At 44.7% G+C, this 22,224-nt stretch overlaps 1 protein-coding gene across 2 annotated transcripts in view; it reads right to left on the reverse strand.

Moving 5' to 3' along the window:
* Positions 1 to 646: 646 nt before the first annotated feature.
* BFAR (bifunctional apoptosis regulator) overlaps positions 647 to 22,224 on the reverse strand; it is a 30,641-nt gene continuing 9,063 nt past the window's right edge. The window contains exons 2-8 of one of the 2 annotated variants that reach the window (XM_052655392.1): positions 18,022 to 18,297; positions 16,315 to 16,519; positions 15,468 to 15,637; positions 13,387 to 13,531; positions 6,387 to 6,560; positions 4,482 to 4,684; positions 647 to 2,897 (exon numbers count right to left, since the gene is read on the reverse strand). In XM_052655392.1, coding sequence (XP_052511352.1) covers positions 2,705 to 2,897; positions 4,482 to 4,684; positions 6,387 to 6,560; positions 13,387 to 13,531; positions 15,468 to 15,637; positions 16,315 to 16,519; positions 18,022 to 18,284 — 1,353 coding nt within the window. In that variant the 5' untranslated portion in view covers positions 18,285 to 18,297 and the 3' untranslated portion in view covers positions 647 to 2,704. Of the gene's footprint in view, positions 2,898 to 4,481; positions 4,685 to 6,386; positions 6,561 to 13,386; positions 13,532 to 15,467; positions 15,638 to 16,314; positions 16,520 to 18,021; positions 18,359 to 22,224 lie in introns of both variants that reach the window. The other variant, XM_052655383.1, reaches the window with a different exon arrangement.

Below are 22,224 nucleotides of genomic sequence, written 5' to 3' on the forward strand. Positions count from 1 at the left end.
TGATACCATTTTTGACATTCAGCCTTTGTGAAAAAGGGCTAGGCCTTATCTTCTAACCTGTTCCTGATGGCAGGTAGTCAAAACAGACCAAACACATACTGTGTGTGCAGATTCTGGGCAATGAAGAAGCCTACCACACACTGCCCAAACTTGTGAAGTTCAAGTCTAGTAGTTTTTAGCTTAAGTCTTCTTTCCATATCCCACTCCACTTTTAACAGTTAAAATTTATTTCCTGATTACAAAAGTGTAATAGTACCTAAACAGCAAAAAAAGAAAATAAGAGAAATACAGAAAGAAAAAAACCCACTCGAATTCTCACAGTCCAATATAACCACACTTAGCATTTTGGTGTGCTGCCTATCAGTCTTGTCAGCAATGCTTTAAAAGTGTAATTGAGGCAATTCCCTGGTGGTCCAGTGGTTAGGACTCTGTGCTTTCACTGCAGGGGCCGTAGCTTCAATGCCTGATCAGGGAATTAAGATCCGCTGTGTTTCATGGTGTGGCCGAATCAATAAATGTTTAAAAACCTCACGCGATTTTAAAAAAATATATAATTGAGACTCCGTAATGTATGACTTTTACAAGCTTTTTTCCATTTTTGTGTCTTTAAAAAAAGCTGTGAAAACTTCATTTCCATGTATTATTAGATACTATTTTATAGACTGCTAGCTTTCTGACATGGGCAGTATTTCCTATTCTTATCAATTACTAATGTTAACGAGGATGCTTGTCAATCTTTACCCTCTCCCACCTTTTTATTATTCCTTGAGATTTGCAGAAATGGAACTCTTACATTAAAGGGTCTGAGTATTTTAAATAGACACCTCATTTTGAGACACCTGAGCCTGCTCTGAGAGGGTGGCCCTCGCTCTGCCATGCCTGTTCCTCCTGCAGGTGATAAACAGGGAGCACCCCGCCTCTCCTGTTTGCGCTTGGCTGTCTGCCTTGTACTCCTCCCCAGCACGTGTATTACTCATCTCTGAAGCATGATTTGGGGAGCAGGTGAGGACAGTGTGGGAAGGCCAAGAGGCACAGGTGAGAAGCACTGGACAGGGAGTCTGCCCTGGGCCCCAGCTCCAGTAGTGCTACCCAGCCTCCCTTTCTTCATCTACAAATAAGAGGGGCTTCCCTGGTGGTCCCGTGGTTAAGAGCCCGCCTTGCAATGCAGGCAACATGGGTTTGATGCCTGATTGGGGAGCTAAGATCCCATAAGCCACGAAGCAACTAAGCCTGCACACCGCAACTACTGAACCCACACGTCACACAACTAGAGCATCCACAAGCTGCAACTAAGACCTGAGGCAGCCGAACAGATAAATATTGTAAAAAATAAAAAAAGAGAAGAGTAACCTCGTGAGGCACCAGGCCAGGGAGATGTAGACACTGCAATGTCCCTGGATCCACTGGGTTGGCAGTGTCTCTGGCTTATCAAGTCAGGCAGGCCCAGGGCCTGATGAGGAAACACAAGGGTAAGGAAAACATTCTCTCCCCTTTCACTTAAGATATCCTCAGTGGCTCCTCGGCTGTGGGGTGGAGGGGGGGTGTGGTAAGCGTGACCAGTAGGTTGTACTGGGCAACATACTTTCTTCATGTTTCCTAAACAGTCAATTTTTCTCTATGTAGAAGTTTTATCTGTATATAAACTGTATTTTTATTTCAAGTCATTTCTTCAAACTTTCAGATGCAGAGTTTGAGGGAAATCTTCAAAGATACAAAGGGTTAATGAATGGTTCATAGACTCGCAAAAAAACACTTTGGATGCAAGCTCATTTCTGTATAAATATGGGGCTGATCTTCAGATTGATAGCCTTTCACACCTGCTGTTGTCACACTGGCAGGAAATCAAAGGCCACAGTTCATCTCATATTTACAATTACAGCACTTGGTGTAATTACACATTGTTTTATACATCAGAGCAGGACAATAAAGATTATACAGTGTGAGGTCAATGTACAATGTTTCCTTAAACAAACGCACTGGCTTGGATTTTATAGATTACATTCTCAAAAACAAAGCAAACCCTGCCGAACAACAATTTTACATAGCACGGAAGCAGCTCAGCCTGATTAAACTGCCTGACGTCCCACTCAACAACTCCAACAGAAAGATCCAAACTTTCAGTGATTCCAAGCAGAAAACAGTGGTGGCAAGTCTAACCACCATCATTCGAACCTCAAACTGACTGCTTTCAGAGGTTTAACTCTGAACCTTCTAGCAACTCTTACACAAGACAGAATCATCAACGGGATTGTGGTTTTTCCTCCTTATTTTTCATGTGCAACTGCCTCTGCCTATGACAACATCTTCTGTTCTCCCACACTTGACCAAGAGGACAAGCCTGGCCCTGGGCTCCGACCCGCCCTGGGAGCCTCTTATCAGTCACTGAGGTTAGAGCAAGCGGGGATTGCGACCCACTGTGTGTCCTCCGAGGACCCTGAGTCCCTGCCAGCCATCGCAGGCTGAGCCTCCCAAGTCCTGGCGAGGAAGGCGGCTGGGTAGGAGGTGCGGCCGCCGTGTTGGCCAAGCTCTGGGGCGCCAGTTCCTGCTGCCATGAGCCGAGGGAGGAGACCTGGCCGTGGCCTCTGACGGACAAAGCAGCACCTTGTTTACTAGGGGCGGAAAATAGGAAGTCCGCTTCCCCCTCTCCCCAGAGCTCGGCGGGCAGGGAGGCTGCAAGGGTCCCTCGGAACCTCAGCAGCGTCAATCACAAGACCTGGGTTTCCAGCCGTCGGACCTCCTTGACCACGAGATCAATGTTAATAATCGGGTTAAAGTACAGGGCCCAGTAAAACAGACAGTTGCAAACAAACTGAGGGATGAGGGGCCAGAACATGGCCACAAAAAGCCCCTGTGTCGACACTTTCCAGAAATGGCTCCACATCCTCTGAGGCACGGTCCTGCAAAAGGGAGAGAGGTGTGTGAGAGCTGAGACCGAGGCGCTCAGACCCTGCCTGGGCCTTTCCCCGCCGCAGAGTCTGGCCGCTGGAGCTGCAGGAGACCCTGTTTCCTGTCCCCTGTGCCTGAGACACACCTTTCCTGACCACGTCACCTTCAACTCCTGGGATGGAGCCTGGAGGGGGCTTCCTCAGGGAAATGTCACCACGTCCCCTCAGGCGAGGCCTTCCCAGCACTGCCCCAACTCCACCCGCTTCTGCGCCGAGTCACACTTGTGTTTAATACAATACAGACATATTCTAACTTGTCTGTTTATTTCTGGCGGTGCTGGGTCTTCGTTGCTGCGCGGGCTTCTCTCTAGCTGTGGTGAGCACGGGCTCCTCTCTGTTTGCAGTGCACAGGCTTCTAACTGCAGTGGCCTCTCGTGTTGCAGAGCATGGGCTTTAGGGCGCATGGGCTTCAGTAGTTGTGGTTCCTGGGGTCTAGATCACAGGCTCAATAGTTGTGGCCCACGGGCTTAGTTGCTCCTGGGCATGTGGGATCTTCCCGGATCAGGGACTGAACCAGTGTCTCCTGCATTGGTGGGCAGACTCTTTACCACTGGGCCACCAGGGAAGCCCCTTTAATTTAATATTAATGTAATATTTTCTCTGCTAGGCTGTAGGCCTTCAGAGTATAAACTATCCTCTTGACCAACAGATCTGCGGTGTCCAGCAGAGAAGCAGGGGCACAGGACAGGTTCAATCAACTGGGCATGAATAAGCGGAATCACTGAATTGAATAAATAATGGAGATTCCTGTCAGGTTCTCAGTATTCACCTGATGGGCGAGGCCAAGAAGCCTGGGTCCATCAGAGCAAAGGCACGTGAGCCCGCGGCTTTCCCAAGTGCTATAGGGAGAGAAGTGTCTCTTTCCTTTAGGGCTCCTAAGCTGTCGGTCTCTACCTGGAGGGATCAAGGGCCCCCAAACACAGGAGCTGTTGAGGTGAACAGAGGGAGAAAGACACTTGGCCCTAAGGACAGTGATCGGGTCTCTGGGTCCAGCCACGCAGGAGGCCATCACTGGGCATGGCCCTTGGTATGAAAGCCAACCCAGGTTGGTTTCTGTCACTTGCAACCAAGAGTCCTGACTCAGCGACTGTCTAGTCCAACTTTCTCATTTTACACATTAATCCAGAGAAATGATTACTGTCCCAGTTGTGGCAGAGCAGGGTAAGAACTCATGCCTACAGAATTCCTCCTCAGATCTCTTTATGTTCTACCACACTACTTTCCATACAGCACCCTCTCCTCGCTTCTTTCTTCCTCAGTGATTAAACTCCTTCATGTACACCCCACCCTCCAGGAATTATCTGGTGTATTACGTGGGGAAAAGGCACCCGGAGGCACACTTTAACAATGAGCACCACGAGAGCCTCCCCATACTGAACTGAAGTAGTTTTCCTGTTCGGTGCTTAAGCAGTGTTTCTAAACCAGATTGCTGGGTGTCTACTAGAGTCTGAAAAACACTCCAGAGGACTTCTCCACTTGGTATTTCTTCCCCAGTCTCTGTTGCTCCAACCATCTCCAACATAAAAACACACTTACTTCAGTTCACTTCTGGACCAGATCCTCCAGAAGGAGAATAATTCCAGAACCGAGAGAAGCATGGCGTTGACGATGAGAAACCGTGACGTCCAGTAATGGACCTCCAGCCAGTCCCAAGCAAACTCAGCAATCAGCTGGTATGGTAGGAAGGAGTACTTGATGAGGAATTCTCGCCACTGCTTCCATGTGGGCTCTCTAAGATCCTTTAGGAGTAGAACACGAGTAAATACATAAAAACAGACACAAAAAATTACGAGGACTGACTTTTACACAAGATATTGTGGTCAGCCCAGAGAGTTTTACATTTATTAACACACACACACATAGACATACACATCCAACAATCTCAAGTGAGATCTCCATCCATCAACTTACCTTGTAATAACTCATCGTACACTAAATAAATGTTACCAAAGAGACTGAACCTCTTACATTGTTATATGATTGTGGAAGCTCAGAAGGAAAAAAAAAAAAATCTAAGCATGAGATATTAATCAGAAGGTTGAAATAGATAAAATTAACCAGTTTTAAAATGTCTTCAGCACTGCAAGAGCAGCTCAAACAATTTCCCAAATTCAACCTCTCACCTGTGGTGGAATGATCACAGGTCACGGGAAAATTAAATGTGTACCTTTAGAAAGTAATTTTGGGAAAATGAAAAACTTTAATGACAAACTTAGCAGGTAATTTATAACAAGAGTTTTTAAACAACTCATAGGCATTTGGGGCTTTCTTGGTGGCTCAGACTGGTAAAGAATCTGCCTGGAATGTGGGAGACCTGGGTTTAATCCCTGGGTCAGGAAGATTGCTTAGAGAAGGGAATGGCAACCCACTCCAGTCTTCTTGCCTAGAGAATTTCATGGACATAGGAGCCTGGCGGGCTACAGTCCATGGGGTCGCAAACAGTCGGACACAACTGAGCAACTAACACTTTTCACTTTCTTTTAGGCATCCAGAGGGCCAATGAAAGCTGAGCAAGACTGTGCACAATGGAGCAGACACTGAGCATCCCAAGAAAAAGCCGGCCTGATGAGCAGACAGTGATATAGACAGGGCTTGTTACAATGGCAAGGTCAGGGGTTCTCTGTGCTCCCAGTCTAGCAAGGGCAGAGAACAGCTGAAAACTGGGTAAATGGAGAAACACTGTGCAAAGGGGCTAACGAGCAGGCTTAAAGCAACATCAAGGCTAAAGTCACTTAGGCAGGCACTTGATCCAAGTGTTTAAGAAAAGGTCTTGGAGATTTGGGAATTCTGTTTCAATATCATACACAATGATTCCTATACCCTTGTGACTTTTGATATAAACAGATCAGAAGGACTGCCCCCAAAAGTACCAATGTAAAGGGCATTACCCTCCAGTGACACAGAGAATCAATCTGAGTCAATGCGATCAACTATTCTGGAGGAATACAAGAGAGCCGTGGTGGGTAACCAGCCCTGCCAAAGGCCTGGTGGTCAGCTAACAGGATGACTGCCATCCGCAAGCAGGATGGTGGCTTCCTATTCTGAGGCCCATAGGACATATACTAAACCAATTTAGAAGATCCCATTAAGAGATTACCAAGATCCATTACCAAGCTGGAGGGCCCATAAATCTAACGCTCAGGCAATCTGGAAATATGCTACCTTATTTTATAACAGAAGCAATACTGTTTTTTTTTTTTCCCCTCTAAATATCTCAAGTCTAAAAGGTAACCCCTCTGGCTATGCAATGCAGGAAACAAAACAGGCTTCTAGGAGTGGAGAAGTTCCTGCTCTATTTTCTTTGTGAGGGCTCTCCTTGCAAGATTCCAGTGAAGACTTGTGCTATTTGCTCCTCCCTGCTAGGCTACAGCCACATATCCAAATCTATTCCACGATGGGCAATGGTGGCATGACGTCCCTCAAGGCCCTCTGCAGACCCACCAGGAGCTTGGATATGATGTCCTCCCTGGAGCCGTCTTCTTGAAGAGGACAGATGGTGTGAATGAAGGGCAGGAAGGTGTCGGTGTAGTCAAACAGGTAGAGGTACAGCAGGCCAAGGCGCGGGGAGCTCTTGAGGGCATACAGCAGGAACAGGGACCTCCCAGGGTTCACGGCCTGCAGAGCACAAGTATTCATTACAACCATGGCTGCATTCTCCCGACTCACGCTCCTTCTGCAGTCTCACGCCCTCTGCCATGTGGTTTGTGCTAACAATGAATGAATGAATGAATGAATGAGAAGAGGAGGCCAAGAAATTCATCTGATGGGCCACATTATATAAAGATCCAGCCTCTCTCCACGGTTGGGGAGAGGCAGGAGGATGAGAAGCAAGGTCCTAGGCACAGTTAGAAGAACACAACCTTTCAGGAAAGTAAATGAGTGAGTGGGTGGGTGTGCTCAGTCCGGTCTGATTCTCTGCAACCCCATGGACAGTAGTCCATCAGGTTTCTCCGTTCATGGGACTATCTCAGCAAGAATACTAGAGTGGGTTGCCACTTCCTACTCCAGGGTACCTTTCTGATCTAGGGATCGAACCTGTGTCTTCTGCACTGGCAGGTGGATTCTTTACCGCTGAGCCACCTGGGAAGCCCCAAATAGTGGGCACCACTTAATAAAAATAACCTGAACTACAGGTCTCATGCACAAAATATTTTGTGTTGCACTGTATATAACAGAGAAAAAGTGAAATCTGTGACTTCTGTCCTGAAGTTACAGTAGATAATTAGCCCAGAATTCATACAGCCATTGAGGAATGCAAAGGAGGAGCTTTGGATAATGCTCACGTTAAAACATTAGGTGAAAAAAGTCAGCACTGTTGAAAGCAGGGCCTGACTGGTTCATAGCTGAGATCTTCTTCTAAAAGATCACCTGGCTCACAAGAGACGTCAATACATATTTTTGTGTGTGTGTGTGTGTTTGCGTGTGCACACGCACGCATGCTCAGTCGCTCAGTCTTGTCCTACTTTTTTGGAATTCCATGGACTGTAGCCTGCCAAGCTCATCTGTCCCTGGGATTTCCCAGACAAGAATACTGGAGTGGGTTGCTATTTCCTTCTCCAAGGGAATTTTTCCAACCCAGGAATTGAACCTCTATCTTCTGCACTGCAGATGGATTCTTTACCACTGAGCCACCTGGGGAACCCTATAAACAGTACTTAGAATAATCAAAATGGTGTTAGAAGAAACCTCCCATTTAAAGATGTGTTTCAGCCAACAAGTGAAAAAGAAACGAGAGAGTTATGATACCACCATTTGGCAACCCTTAATGAACTCAGAGATTTAAACAATCAATGATCGTGGGACGTTATGAGCCTCCTGATGGAAAAAATACCACATCTATGAAGCAGCCTTGCCATCCCACCAAATCTAAACCAAAGTTAGCCTCTAGTCTACTAGATTATAAGATATGCAGGGGACAAAAGGACCTGTTAGGTGACACCACAGAGACAAGTGCCAAAGTTCAAGATGTCAGAAACCACAGGAGAAAATGATCTGGTTTCTACAACAATTAAGTGCAGGGTAATGAAAAGAGGGAGGCAGAATCTATAGACCGAAAGAGACATAAGAGGTGTGTGTGTGTGTGTGTGCACGTGCGTGCACGTGTACTCAGTCATGTCTGACTCTTTGCAACCCCATGGACTGTAACCCGCCAGGCTCCTGTGTCCATGGAACTTTCCAGGCAAGAATACTGGAGTGGGTTGGCCATTTCCTTCTCCAGGGGATCTTCCCACCCAGGGATCGAACCCATGTCTCTTGCACCTTTGACATAACCAACAAACAACCCAATGTGCAGTTCAATACCAGAAAACCAAACCCAATCAAAAAGTCGGAAGAAGATCTAAACAGACATTTCTCCAAAGAAGACATACAGATGGCTGATATACACATGAAAAGATGCTCAACACTGCTCATTATTAGAGAAAAGCAAATTAAAACTATCACCTCACACGTCAGAATGGCCATCATCAAAAAATCTACAAACAGTAAAGAGTGGAGAGGGTGTGGGGAGAAGGAAACCCTCTTGCACTTTGGTGGGAATGTAAACTGATACAGCCACTGTGGAAGAGAGTATGAAGAGTCCTTACAAAACTAGGAATAAAACTACTATATGACCCAGCAATCCCACTACTGGGCATATACCCTGAGGAAACTGTAACTGAAAGAGACGTGCCCCAGTGTTCACTACAGCACTACTGACAATAGCCAGAACACGGCAGTGACCTAAACATCTATTGCCGGATGAATGGATAAAGGTTGTGGTACATATGTACAATATTACTCAGCCATCATGCAACAGTAATTCAAAAAAATACAGATACCCAGAGCCTATTACACAGAGTGAAGTAAGGCAGAAAGAGCAAAACAAGTACCATTCATTAACACATATATATTGAATCTAGAAAGATGGTACTGAGGAGCCTATTTGCAGGGCAGCAATGGGGATGCAGACACAGAGAAGAGACTTGTGGACACAGTGGGGGAAGGAGAGAGAGGGAGAAATTGGAAGAATAACATCAAAACATACACATTACCATGTGTAAAATAAGACAGCCACTGGGAATTGGCTGTGTGATGCAGGGAGCTCAACCCGGGCCTCTGTGACAACCTACAGGGGAGGGATGGGGTGGGAGATGGGAGGGAGGTTCAAGAGGAAGGGGACATTTGTATACCTATGGCTGATTCATGTTGATGTATGGTGGAAACTAACCCAACATTGTAAAGCAATTATCCTCCAATTAAAAAAAAAAAAGCCAGAAGACCTGAATAGACATTTTTCCAAAGGAGACAGAGATGGCCAATATGCACGTGAAAAGCCACATCAACATCGCTAATTATCAGAGAAGTGGAAATCAAAATCACAATGAGATATCACATCAACTTGTCAGAAAAACCATCATCAAAAAGACCACAGATAACAAATGTTGGAGAGGGTGTGGAGACAAGGGAACCCTTGTACCTTGTTGGTGGGAATTTATATTGCTGCAGCCACTGTGGAAAACAGTATGGAGGTTCCTCAAAAATCTAAAAATAGTCCTTCCATACCATCTAGCAATTGCACTCCCTGGAATATATCTGAAGAAAAAAAACATTAATTCAGAAAGAAGCAGACAGCCAATGCTCATAATAGCATTATTTATGCTTGCTAACCTACAGAAACAGCCTAAGTATCCATCAACAGATGAATGGGTAAAGATGATGATAATGATATAATATATATGGAATGGAATACTGCTCTTCCGTAGGAATGAAATTTTGCCATTTGCAACAACTTGGATGGACCTGGGAGCATTATGCTTAGTGAAATTAAGTCAGATGTAGGAAACAAATACATATATTTTGACTTATATGTGGAATCTAAAAAATAAAACTAACAAATGACTATAAGAAAACAGAAACCAACGCACAGGTTTAGAGAAACAAGTGGTTACCAAAGGGGACAAAGAAGTGGGGAGGGGCAAGATAGGGGTAGGAGATTAAGAGGTACAAAGTACTCCATATAAAATAAGTCGGCCCAAGAACATACTGTATAGAACAGGCAATATAGCTGATATTTTAATAACTTTAAATGGGGTATAATCTACAAAAATACTGAATCACTATGCTGTACACCTGAAACTAATATTGTAAATCACTTTTCCTCAATTAAAACAAAAAAAGATATGACAACCAAATGTGGACTCTATTTGGACCCTGGCTGGAACAAGTCAACTGGGGGAAAAAAAAAAAAGTGCGTTATGTGTATACTGATAGATTGTTTGTAACATCAGAGAATTATTCATTCTGGGGTGTACACTGTGATATTTTAGTTTTGTTTTTTTAAAAAGTCTTTAATTTTTAGAGATTCAGTGAAATATTTACTTCTGAAATAGAACTATCCCAGATTTTCAAGATAATCAGGAATAGTAGGAATAGGTATAACTGTGAAATAAACATAGCCAAGAGTTACTGTCTTATGGGCGGATGGTAGTTTTGTACTATTATCTTGCCTTTGTGTGTATTCGAAATTTTCCATAGTAACGGTTCAAAAAAAAGTCAACTTAGGTGAGACATAGAAATGTGGAAATAGTTCTTCAGTTTAAAGCAGCTTTTCCCAATCTTTTTTGCATTATTACCTCTTAAGGATTCTTTTAAAGATTTTCTCATAAACGTGCCCCTGCCCCAGAAAATGTTAATACCACAGAAATACTGTGTATTTGTTTATGTACTGTGATCTCTGGAGCCACAAGTCATTGCAATACGTAATGCTTTTCACCCCTCCAGAACCAATGGCCTTGGGGGCAAAACTGCTCTTTTGAGTGTGCGGTCTCTAAAAGAACACAGGTCCCAGAAACGGAGCCTGACTGTGTGCAGCCACATCGTGCTAAGGACAAGAGAAGGGACGATGGCCGGGTTAATGTTTGTAGGTCTGGGGTCAGCTGGGCCAAAATATCCCAACTCTGGGCTCCTCTCTGTCAGATGAGAAGGATGAACCAAAGTCCCAGCGAGGGGATCATGATGGCAGGGCTGCAGAGGGGAGCAAGCCATCTCTCTCAAGTCAGCCCAGAACAGTGGTACTCAGGAGCAGCTGCACTGGGACTCCAAGGTCAGGGGGGTCCTGTCGCACAGCCTGTGGTGCGGGCTAAGTCGCCTCAGCCGCGTCTGTCGCACAGCCTGTGGTGCAGGCTAAGTCGCCTCAGCCGCGTCTGTCGCACAGCCTGTGGTGCGGGCTAAGTCACCTCAGTCGTGTCTGACTCTTTGAGACCCCATGGACTGTAGCTCGCCAGGCTCGTCTGTCCATGGGATTCTCCAGGCAAGAACACTGGAGTGGGTTGCCATACGCTCCTCCAGGGGATATTCCCCACCCAGGGATGGAACCTGTGTCTCCTACAGCTCATGCTTTGGCAGGCAGGTTCTTCTAGCACCACTGGGAAGCCTATACACGCAACATCAAATGACCACCCTTGCGGAGATCGGAAGGAACAAGATTCTGATTGCCTTTTAAACCAGGACCAGAATCCCAATCCCATTCACTACAGTTAATATTAAGTCTACTTTGATAGACTCTAAATAGAGGGTCACAGGACCCAGAAAGGTTCTGTCAGATATTAAAATCCACCACAGGACTAATATCGGCTATAAAAAGTCCAGAGTTTGACTGCATTAACAAAACTAATAATTTATGACAAAAGAGAAGTAGAGATTTAAAAAAAAAAATTGACAAACGAACAATAGTCAAACAGTAAAAAAAAAAAAAGAAAAAGGTAAAACAATAAATCTTTTATCTTAGGACCCCTATCCCCATTCTTCAAAAAATTTGAAACTAGTGTTTTTCAGTTTTAAAGTAATACAGGCACACACTGCTATATTCAAAATGGGTAACCAACAAGGACCTACTGTATGGCACAGGAAGTCTGCTCAATGCTATGTGCCAGCCTAGATGGCAGGGGGGTTGGGGGGAGGATGGAGACATGTGTTGTGCCTGGCTGAGTCCCTTTGCTGTTCACCTGAGACCACTGCAACATTGTTCATGGGCTATTCCCCAATACAAAATACAAAGTTTAAAGTTTGGAAAAAAAAATAAAGTAATACATGCACATAATAAACACAATCTTCTTTTTCAAATGGCACAGAATTGAACTGAATGACAAATACAGTTCAGCCTTTCGTCCATGTCGCAATCCCTAGGTGAGAACATTGTTCGCAGTCCTTGTATCCTTCCAGAGATCTATGATCCACACAAACACGTAGGTTTTCTAACGTGCTTTTTGTTTTCAGTTAAAAATACCACTTGGGCCTCCTTTCTGGTTAGCGCACCCCAGGTCACCTCCGCCTTTGTAATGGCTACAAGTGGGGCTGAGCTGTATTTACTCAACTTGCTCCTAACAATGGGCACTGAGGTTGTTTTCCATGAGCGACTGCCAGTGATACTGGCGTCAACATCTTGTTCAATGGTTTCTGTGACTCAAATGTATAGCTCTCACTGATTCTCTGAGGTCACTGGCTGAGAAAGAAAAGGGACCAGGAGGCCCAGGGTCGTGCTGGCATTCCCAGTGTGTCCTGCAGGAGCCACAAGTCACTGCAACACATACCTCATTTCACCCCTCAAGAACCAATGGCGAGGAGCCCAGGAGTCAGGCTCCCCGGTCTTTTCTTGATCAGACCACTATGCTGCCTGTGTGCTCAATGCAAAGAAGTGAGATGAAGATCAAAGAGTAAGTACCGCTTAAATTTGAATAGTTAGTGACAAACTGCTCTCCAAAGAGAGGGCACCAATTTAGGATCCGCAAACATGAGTGCCTCTTTGCTCGTGTTATTATGAAATGTTCTCATCCCGACAATGTCAGAGTTGAGAACAACACAGGGGGTTGTCTCAGTTTGTACTAGAATTATCAGTGAGCATTACCCCCACCCCCAATCAACTTAATTGGTTATTTGTATTTAGTTTTCTCCATGATGTCTTGTTTAGGGTACAGGTCTGTGTGATTCAGATATTCTATGACTATTAAAAAATAGTGTTCCTCTTATAGTACGGTACTCCCTAGATTCTCCCTGTAAAAGAGAACGAGGTACCCAGCGAAGAACAATTTATCAGAATCGAGTAAAGTTGATGACGTGCATTACTTGTGACCCAGTAATCCCATTCCTGTGTATAGCACTGATAAGAAAGAGTGGCCATCAATGGGAGAGAGGACAGATGGTCATGCTGATAAATGGGGGCCAGAGAGAAAAGCTACTTGCAGAAGCATCAGCTCACTTCATGCCTCTTAGGTTAAGGTTCAAAATCTAGAATGTTAGTGCTGTGGAGACACACCCGTAACACAAGCAGGAGAGCAGGCCCAGGAAGGATCCACAGCTTGACAGGGGCTTCAGCTGTGTCTGCCATGTCTGCGAGCAGTGGGCAGACAGATAACTGTTATCTTGTTCTCAGTACTTTTCTTTTTCCATTTAAGAAAGTGTTCACCTTATATTCCCAGAGGTTCTGGGGGGGCTTCACACCCAGGGCTTTCACTCGCTCCAGCTCCATGAGGATAGCTCTTCGGTGGCTGCTGCTTTCTATGGTATACGGAGCCTTAGAAAATTCTTCCTCTGTCAGAGTTAAAAGCAACCTGGGGGGATAGGGGTGGAAGCAAGCTTTTCAGTCAGAACTCTACCTTATCAACACAAATACACACTTTGGGCTTGAGGTAAGGCACCTAATATATGAAGTAATATGGCCAACAGAAAACAAGTGAAAGCTTACTATTTGCTAGGGACTCTCTGAAGACGCTTTGCTATATTATCACTGACCCATCTACCAATTCTGCAAGGTAGGTGGTATCATGTCCATTGTGTGGGTGAGAAAACTGGCTTAGACAAATAAAATGACTCACCCAAGGCACACTCAGGAGGACCACTTTGCTCCTACCCTTGGTCTTTCAGCTATGCACTCTGACCTTACTATTTTTCAAAGTATATGCGTGTGTGTGTGTGTGTGTGTGTGTGTGTGTGTGTGTGTCTGTGTGTAGGAAAAAAAAAACTAGAAGGAAATCCAATGAAATATCATGATAATAAGAGTAGCTGTTTGGGGGTAGTGATTAAAGATGATAGCAGATACATTATCTGTTCCCTTTCATCAGAAAATGTGAATTTACCGCTAGTGACTCCTCATTAAAGTACCCCATAAAGGTTTATTCTCCTTTACTCAGCAATGCCAGTTTAGGAAGCTCTCCTCTGGAAGGAAGATAGTTATGCAAAGTACATTGTATTAACAAGGCAGAGAATTCCAGGAGGGAGCAGGGTGAGGTGGGAGGTGGTGCTACTCTTTACAAAAAGCAGAGTGGGAGCATTTTGCTTCCTCAATAGAGAGTCAAGTGTTGAAAGTTCAGTTCAAGGGGAAAAACGGAGCAGGGTGGGAGGTGGGGCACCAGACAGGTTATCTGGGGATCCCAGATAGACAGCCTAGCAGTGAGGACCACGTGTCTGATTCAAATGGGTTACAGAGCAGTGGCCTGGTGGTCTAAGTACATTCCTATGTGATCCCAAGGAAGGCAGGGACCCAGTAAAAATGGACAGGGCTCAGGAAGGAGCAGGGAGCTTTGCTGATGGGCAGAAGCAGCCTGCCCCATCGCTCAGCAGTGAGTGAGTTCCTCAAACTAATGGGTTCCTCCATTTGTACCAATGCAGTTTGGTACTGTCTGGAGCAGAAAAAAAAGGAAACACCATAAATGTGTGTTCATAGAGGTTAATAGACTCTAGCATATACATATAAACACACACACATACACATATGTATATATATACATATAAACACAGGTCTGCTTAGAACAATCATATTTTCATTTAAATAAATAATCCACAGTTCTATGTGTAGAACTGTATAAACATTGAAAAAAATCTGGACACCTGTCCAGCAAGTGGTTTTTTTCTCAAGAGCAGGATGATGAAAGTAGTTCATTTCTAATGTCCTATAGTTCCACATTATTATTTTGAAATAAACAAACACGTTACCCTTATAATTGGGAAGCAACAAACAATTAAAACGTCAACCAATGACATAAAATGGTATGGCTGCTTTAGAAAAGTTTAATGGTTTGCTAAAAGGTAAACACAGAGTTACCTTATGACCCAGCAATTCCGCTCCAAGAGTACTGAGTATTGAAAATACAAGTTCACACAAAAACCTTTACACAAGTGATCACAGCAGCAGTGTTCCTAACAGCCCCCAAATGGAATCAATCCAAATGTCCATCAGCTGAAGAACGAATGAAGGAAGAACGGAAATACTCTGAACAGGCAAATCCAGGAGACAGAAAGTAGAATGGTGCTTGCCGGGGGCTGAGAGAGGGGAAAATGAGGACTGACTGCCTTTAGCAGGAGCTGTCTTTTGGGGGGTGATGAGAATGTTCTAAAGCCAGACTGTGGCCATGGCTGCACATATCTGCAAATATATTAAGAACCATGGATTATACACTTCAGATGGGTGAGTTTCAGGGTATGCGGACAGCATCTCAAAAACACTGTTTCAGAAATGTCAGTGGCGCAGCAGCAGAGTTTGCTCCTCACCTTCCGTTTACTCTTTCAGATAAAAACCTGTCTCTGTAGAGGGAGGCCCAAGGGCCTAGCTGCTCCAGCCAGAGCACAACTTCCTCCGCTGTCCATCTGGCCACAGCCTTGTGGACCAGGAGGTGCCGCTCGGATTCCCTGCTGCTCCAGTGGTACACCAGCAGGACCACCTGGGGAAAAGCGACAAGGACCTTACTGCACAGAAAGATCAGAGATGCCAGCTTCCGAATACGTGAGTGTGGGGTCGGGGAGGAAAGACGCTGGGCTGGGAGGAAACGATGCCAAGTCTGTCAACACTGAAGCCAGGCCACGCCACTGCCACAGGGAGCTGGGGAGCACGACCCTCGGTGGGCTCACTCTGCTGATTTTCGGGTCATTGTCGGGGAACAGAGACAGAAATGGGACTCACTACAAGGCACCTGGGAGCACTGTGCCCTCGACCCCATCCATTTGGCCAGTGTGACTGACTCATGTGCCTTTGCTATTGGAAAATTTGTTAACAATAAGATTTTCGTAGCATGGATAGAACTTAAAAAGAAAAACAGTCTCTAAGGTTTGAAGTTAGTAAAGTGCTGTGCTCAAGACATGGCCTCAGTTCCAGCCCTAACACCTTTCTGCACCAGTTTCCTTCTCTCTAGAGCAGGAATAATGACAGTGTCTATTGCATAGGCTGTGAAGATGAAATGGGACAAAATTAACAGTTACTGGGCTCTGAATACCGGACTCTGTAGATACCTGTATGGGCAACATCCCAGGTTTCAACTTACACAGTGAATTACCATGTGCGATCACTTAGGAGTATTTCAACAGAACTGACTTCAGTGAAAATCGTGGGACATCCACTTACTGCCACCCCAGTTAAAGCTGTGAGCACTCCGGAGTAGAAACCCCCTCCCCTGTGCTGGTTCCCTCGGCCTGTGTGGGGAGCTGAAGGGGTCTGATCATTCCCAAACTTTTGAAAGGCTGCAAGACTCTGGACTATGTCGTTATTCTGCTGAATGTCTTCAAATCGCATTCTAATGGCATCAGGAAATAATTTTTCAATGGCGTCCCTATGAAGGAGAGAGAGAGAGAGAAAAAAGACAGTTGTTTAACTAAATACACTTAAAATGTTTAGAGGACAAAATAACACTGATGTCAACATTTAATAATATACCAAGGATTTCCCTGCTCGTCCAGTGGTTAAGAATCTACCTTCCAATGTGGGGGGTGTAAGTTTGAGACGGGGAACTAAGATCCCATAAGCTATGAGGCCACTAAGCCCATGCACCACAATTAGTGAGCCCGCATGTCCCAATGAAGACCCAATGTAGCCAAAAGTAAATAGTTGTTTTTAAAAATACATATACCAGGATTCAGAAAGAATGGATAAGAAGGTTGGTTATGGCCCTATTGGTAACAACAACAAATCAAAAATTTCTACATGTCCACTGTTAGGGAAGCAGCTAAACAAAACATAGCATATTTCTACAGAGGAGCAATACATTGTTTTAAAAATAAGTTTACTGGATAACACTGGGTATCAAGATAAATAAATTTCATTCAAACATATTGTTTGAATGAAATAGGAAACTGCGGAAACACAGACTGTACACAACTGACATAAGAAAATATTTGCATTTCCTATTGGCACATAAATGTATAAATTATCATAACTGAAACTACTCTGAGAAAAAGGAAGAACTGTAATAAGATGGGGGGAGGCGGGGTCGAAGGGGTCTGTATCAGCAACGATCTGATTATCAAAAATTAACTCATAAAAAGAGAAAAAAGGTGAAGTTCAGTTGTAAAAGTTAGACCAACGATCAGGCCATGCCATAGGGCTCTTTATCTTCAATTATACACAAATTGAGAACCTCCCCCCGCCACCCGCCCCACAAGAGAACCCTTCTTCAACTTAAGATTAACCTGCAGATAAACCAAGGCTGACAGGTCAGAGCAACGTGTTTGTAAATACACTTCCTGTGAAAAACAGAATGCTGGGTTAACGTTTTAACCTTCCTGGTACTCTGTTGATAGAGAGAAGGCAACAGAAAGGATTTTAGCCTCATAGATCTCCCAGGAACAGGATGAACATTATGAATAGAAAAAGGAAAAAATCCACCATCTGAAAGTCTTACCTGCTGTGTGATGCTACGCATGAGAAACTCTATGAATGTGGCAAGTGCGACAGAGTTTAGTCAGAGATGAAAATCAGCATCACACTAGTTATTCAGAATCACGCAGTTAGGCCACTTTCTCTATTCTAGGGTGTTCTCAGTGAGCACAGACCAGTCAGAAGCATTATGTACCAAGGGTTACAGAAAATGGTCTGGTAACCAGTTTCTTCCTTTCCCTCATTTATAATAAATAATAGACATATCACGGCCACCTGTGAGGAAGGGAGTCAGGACTTGCAGGCCCTTGAGCCCCCTGACTCACATGCCAGTGGATCCAGAGTGACCCCCGAGGCAGTGGGCTCCACGTCTCGGGCCTTTCCAGATGTGGCTGCTCCCATTAAGAGAAACCACGCTGTCCAAGCCCAGTGAGCTACCCATATGGACGTGAGCATTACCTGAGGAGAATATTGACTTTGGGGAAGCCTTCCCATTTTTCTCTGCATTCTGGACACTCTGTTTTCTTCGAAGAGGCCCACCACAGAGCGAGGCAGTGCCGGCAGAAGCTGTGCCCACAGTTCAAGGTGGTGGGGTTAACCAGGATGTCGTAGCAGCAGTGACAGGAGAATTCATTAATGGAAATCTGAGGGCTGGCGCTCTCGAGCGGGCCCGTTTTCTCAAGGCTTGCTGCATCCACATCATTCTGCAGAGACTCCTCCATCTCTTAGCAAATTCTGGAATCCATAGACATAGAAAATTACAGACTCAGCAGACCTAAGCAAGATGACATTAAATCTAGGGGAAAAAGAGAGACAAACAACAGAAACAAGTCAAATAATTTAGCAGGTGTTTGAGATGACAGATATTCTATTAAAGCTCTGATTTTTAAATGTGACAAACTTGGCTTCTAAAAATTTACATTTCGTAAACCACATAAACATCACTAAATTTTTCGACTTACTGTCACACTTTCAAAAATTAGGTAAAGCAAAAGGGTGCAAAGCAAACTTCAGTGGGCTTGGGTGGGGGGGAGGCTGGAGAATTCTAGACCCTTCCCTGCTAACTTCCTTGGAAGATTTAATTTCTCCGGCCTCAGTTTTCTCAATGAAATCTGTGACATCCTTTCAATGTACATAACTTTAAATAAACCAGATTCTTGGCCCACTAAAATGTTTGGAGTTGGCAATAACAGATGCACTTCATATAAACAACAGATTTTATCCAAACAAATCTGCCTTCCCCTGAGGTAATTATTTAATATATGACTTCAGAGGCTCCCATAGGGACGGTACCTGGAAGAGAGGCCTGGTTCTCTGAGATGCCCTATGCCAGGCCTACTTGCCTGGGGCTAAATATCCCTCCTCTCTCCCCAGATCAACCCAAACAAGCACATCCTGCCTTCTGGATCCCACTAGTTTGGTGTCACAGAAACATGGTAATGTCACTAATAAGCTAATGGCAAAGGACCATTCTCTTCTCATTCTTATCTGGGTCTTAAGGGATTTTTATTGAGAAGCAATATGATGAGGGCATGGAGTTAGAAGTTCAACTCTCCATCTCTGAGACTAAGTTACCTGGGCTCTCCCAGCCTTATTTCCTCAACCTCACAGTGTCTTAAGAGGGTTGTGCTGTGCTAAGCTGCTTCAGTCTTCTCCTACTCTTTGCGACCCCATGGACTGTAGCCCAACAGGCTCCTCTGTCCAAGGGATTCTTCAGGCAAGAATACTGGAGTGGGCTGCCATTTCCTTCTCCAGGGGATCTTTTCAACTTCAGGGACTGAATCCATGTCTCTTATGTCTCCTGCACTGGCAGGTGGGTTCTTTACCACTAGAGCCACCTGGGAGGCCTTGTGAGGGTTAGAGATGGTGAACGGGGGTGGTGGATGGTGTAAACAGGGCCGAAAGAAATTATTATTCACATTGCTACTGGAATTAGCATGCACAGACACTGGTGGGGATGTTTCTCAATCTCACTATTATTACAGGAAAGAAAGTAAGTTGCTGTTGATGACCCACAACTGGTCTCGCAGAGGACTCTTCACAGGCACAGTGGTTGAGAATACAGGTACCAGGGCTGGGCCGCCTGCGTTCTTACCCCAGCTCTGCCCTCTGGATCTGAGTCTCAGGTCTCTCATCTAATAATAGGGGTGGTAACAGGGGCTTCCCTGGTGGCTCAGTGGTAAAGGATTGTCTGCCATGCAGGAGACGTAGGTTCGATCCTTGGGTCAGGAAGATCCCCTAGAGAAGGAAATGGCAACTCAATCTAGGATTCTTGCCTGGGAAATTAAATGGACAGATGAGCCTGGCAGGCTAAAATCCATGGGGTCACAGAGTCGGACACGACTTAGCAACTAAACAACAACAATAAACAATAGTATTTACCTCATTGGGAGGTTTTGAGAGTTAGATATGAGAATGCAATTAAAGTGCCTGGCATACTGTAAGTAGACCATAAATGGTAACGATTTCTCTGATTTTCAGGGAATTGAATCACTTTTTACAGGGCACAAATTTTAAATTAAGCATGATAACATTATTTTAAACAAGAAAATCTATAAACATGAGAATACAAATCATGGCCACCGTTTGGTGGTCTGCTGCCCGTCTGATCCACCAGAGCTTTCTGAATCCCTAAGAAACAATTACATCCAAGAAGTATGCTCAGCAAGTCAATGAGATGCACTGAAAACTGCAATGCCTAGTCAGCATTGGTCAACAAAAGGGCCCAGTTCTTCTCCATGACAACACCCAACAACCAGTGCTTCAAAGTTGAACAAATTGCGCTATGAACTTTTGTCTCATTGACCATATTCACCTGAACTCTTGCCAACCGATTACCACTTCTTCAAGCATCTCAACAACTTTTTGCAGGGAAAAGGCAGTTCCACAAACCAGCAGGAGGCAAAAAAGGCTTTTGAAGAGTTTGTCAAATCCTGAAGCACATATTTTTACGCTATAGGAATAAACATACTTATTGCTCGTTAGCAAAAGTGGTGTTGATTGTAATGGTTCCTATTTTGATTAATAATGATGCATTTGAGCCTAGTTATAATAATTTAAAGTTCACAACTTTAATTAAACCACAATTACGTTTGCACCAACCTAATGTTAGTAGGCTATGGTCTTTCCAGCAGTCATATATGGATGTGAGAGCTGGACCACAAAGGCAGAGAGCTGAAGAATTGATGCTTTTGAACTGTGGTGTTGGAGAAGACTCTTGAGAGTCCCTTGGACAGCAAGGATATCAAACCAGTCAATCCTAAAGGAAATCAACTGTGAATATCCTTTAGAAGAACTGATGCTGAAGCTCCAATACTTTGGCCACCCGATGCAAACAGCCGACTCACTGGAAAAGACCCTGATGCTGGGAAAGACTGAGGGCAAGCAGAGAAGGGAGTGACAGAGGATGAGATGGTTGGATGGCATCACTGATTTAATGGACATGAACTTGGGCAAACTCCACGAGACGGTGAGGGACAGGGAAGCCTGGTGTGTTACAGCTCATGGGGTCGAGAAGACTTAGACATGACTTGGTGATGGAGCAACGTTAGTAGTTTCTTTGTTGGGTGGGAGAGGATCATTTTTTTGGTTTTGGTTTTCTGTATTTACTAAGCTGTTCTCAATGAAAATGATCACTGCAAAAATACAGAGAAAATCATAAATTAAACCACATTTGCTGATTATTTGTTTCTAAAAATTAACTGAATTTTATTTATTTTTGGCTGCACTGGGTCTGCATTGCTGTGTTTGGGCTTCCCCTAGCTGTGGCAAGAGAGGATCTCCTCGTGTGGTGTACAGGCTTCTCCCTGTGGTGGCTTCTCTTGTTGCCAAGCTCAGGCTCGAGCTTGGCAGGTATTGCAAGCTTCGGTAGTTGAGGTTCATAGGCTTAAGCTGCCCTGTGGCATGTGGAATCTTCCCAAACCAAGAACAAACTGGTGTCCCCTGCATTGGCAGGCAGATTCTTAACTACTGGACAGGGAATTCTTATCTGTATGTTTAAGAAACATTTAAACATTTTCTGCTTTCCTCTGGGCAGTCTCTCCAAATTACTTGAGAGAGCTCATATAATACAGGTTTTCAGAGAAAAGAATCATTGTTTTGATAAAGTGATTCCTTTATTCGTCCAATACTAATTAAACAACTACCATGTGGACAGAGTTATCCCAGGAAATCATCACTGGACCATTTTGAGCTACTGAGCATCACTAAGGATGCCCATCACTGGTGGGCACTTGAAGTGCATTCACGAGTCCATCTACACTCACTGTTGGAGGCAGGATACAGAGGCTTCTGGTGAGGGCTGCACAGGGGTGAGAAGAGATGGGCCTGATCTGGGTGCTGTTCTTGGTGCGTTGTGGCGAGCAGTGAGTGACACACCTGGAGATACAGGTCTGATACAGAGTCCTGTGTTCCACGCCTGGTTCACGAAAGGTGGGCAGATGAGGGCACATAAAGGTTTTGGAGGCGGATGAAATCAGTAAAGCTGTGCTTGAGGAGTGGGCTTCCCTGGTAGTTCAGCTGGTAAAGAATCTACCTGCAATGCAGGAGACCTGGTTTGATTCCTGGGTTGGGAAGATCTGCTGGAGAAGGGATAGGCTACTCGTTCCAGTGCTTGAGGATGATAAATCTCATCAGGAAGGTGGGCTGGGCTGGGACAAGGTA

This window comes from Budorcas taxicolor, chromosome 2 (genome assembly GCF_023091745.1).
Source record: "Budorcas taxicolor isolate Tak-1 chromosome 2, Takin1.1, whole genome shotgun sequence".
Classification (NCBI taxonomy): Eukaryota; Metazoa; Chordata; class Mammalia; order Artiodactyla; family Bovidae; genus Budorcas; species Budorcas taxicolor.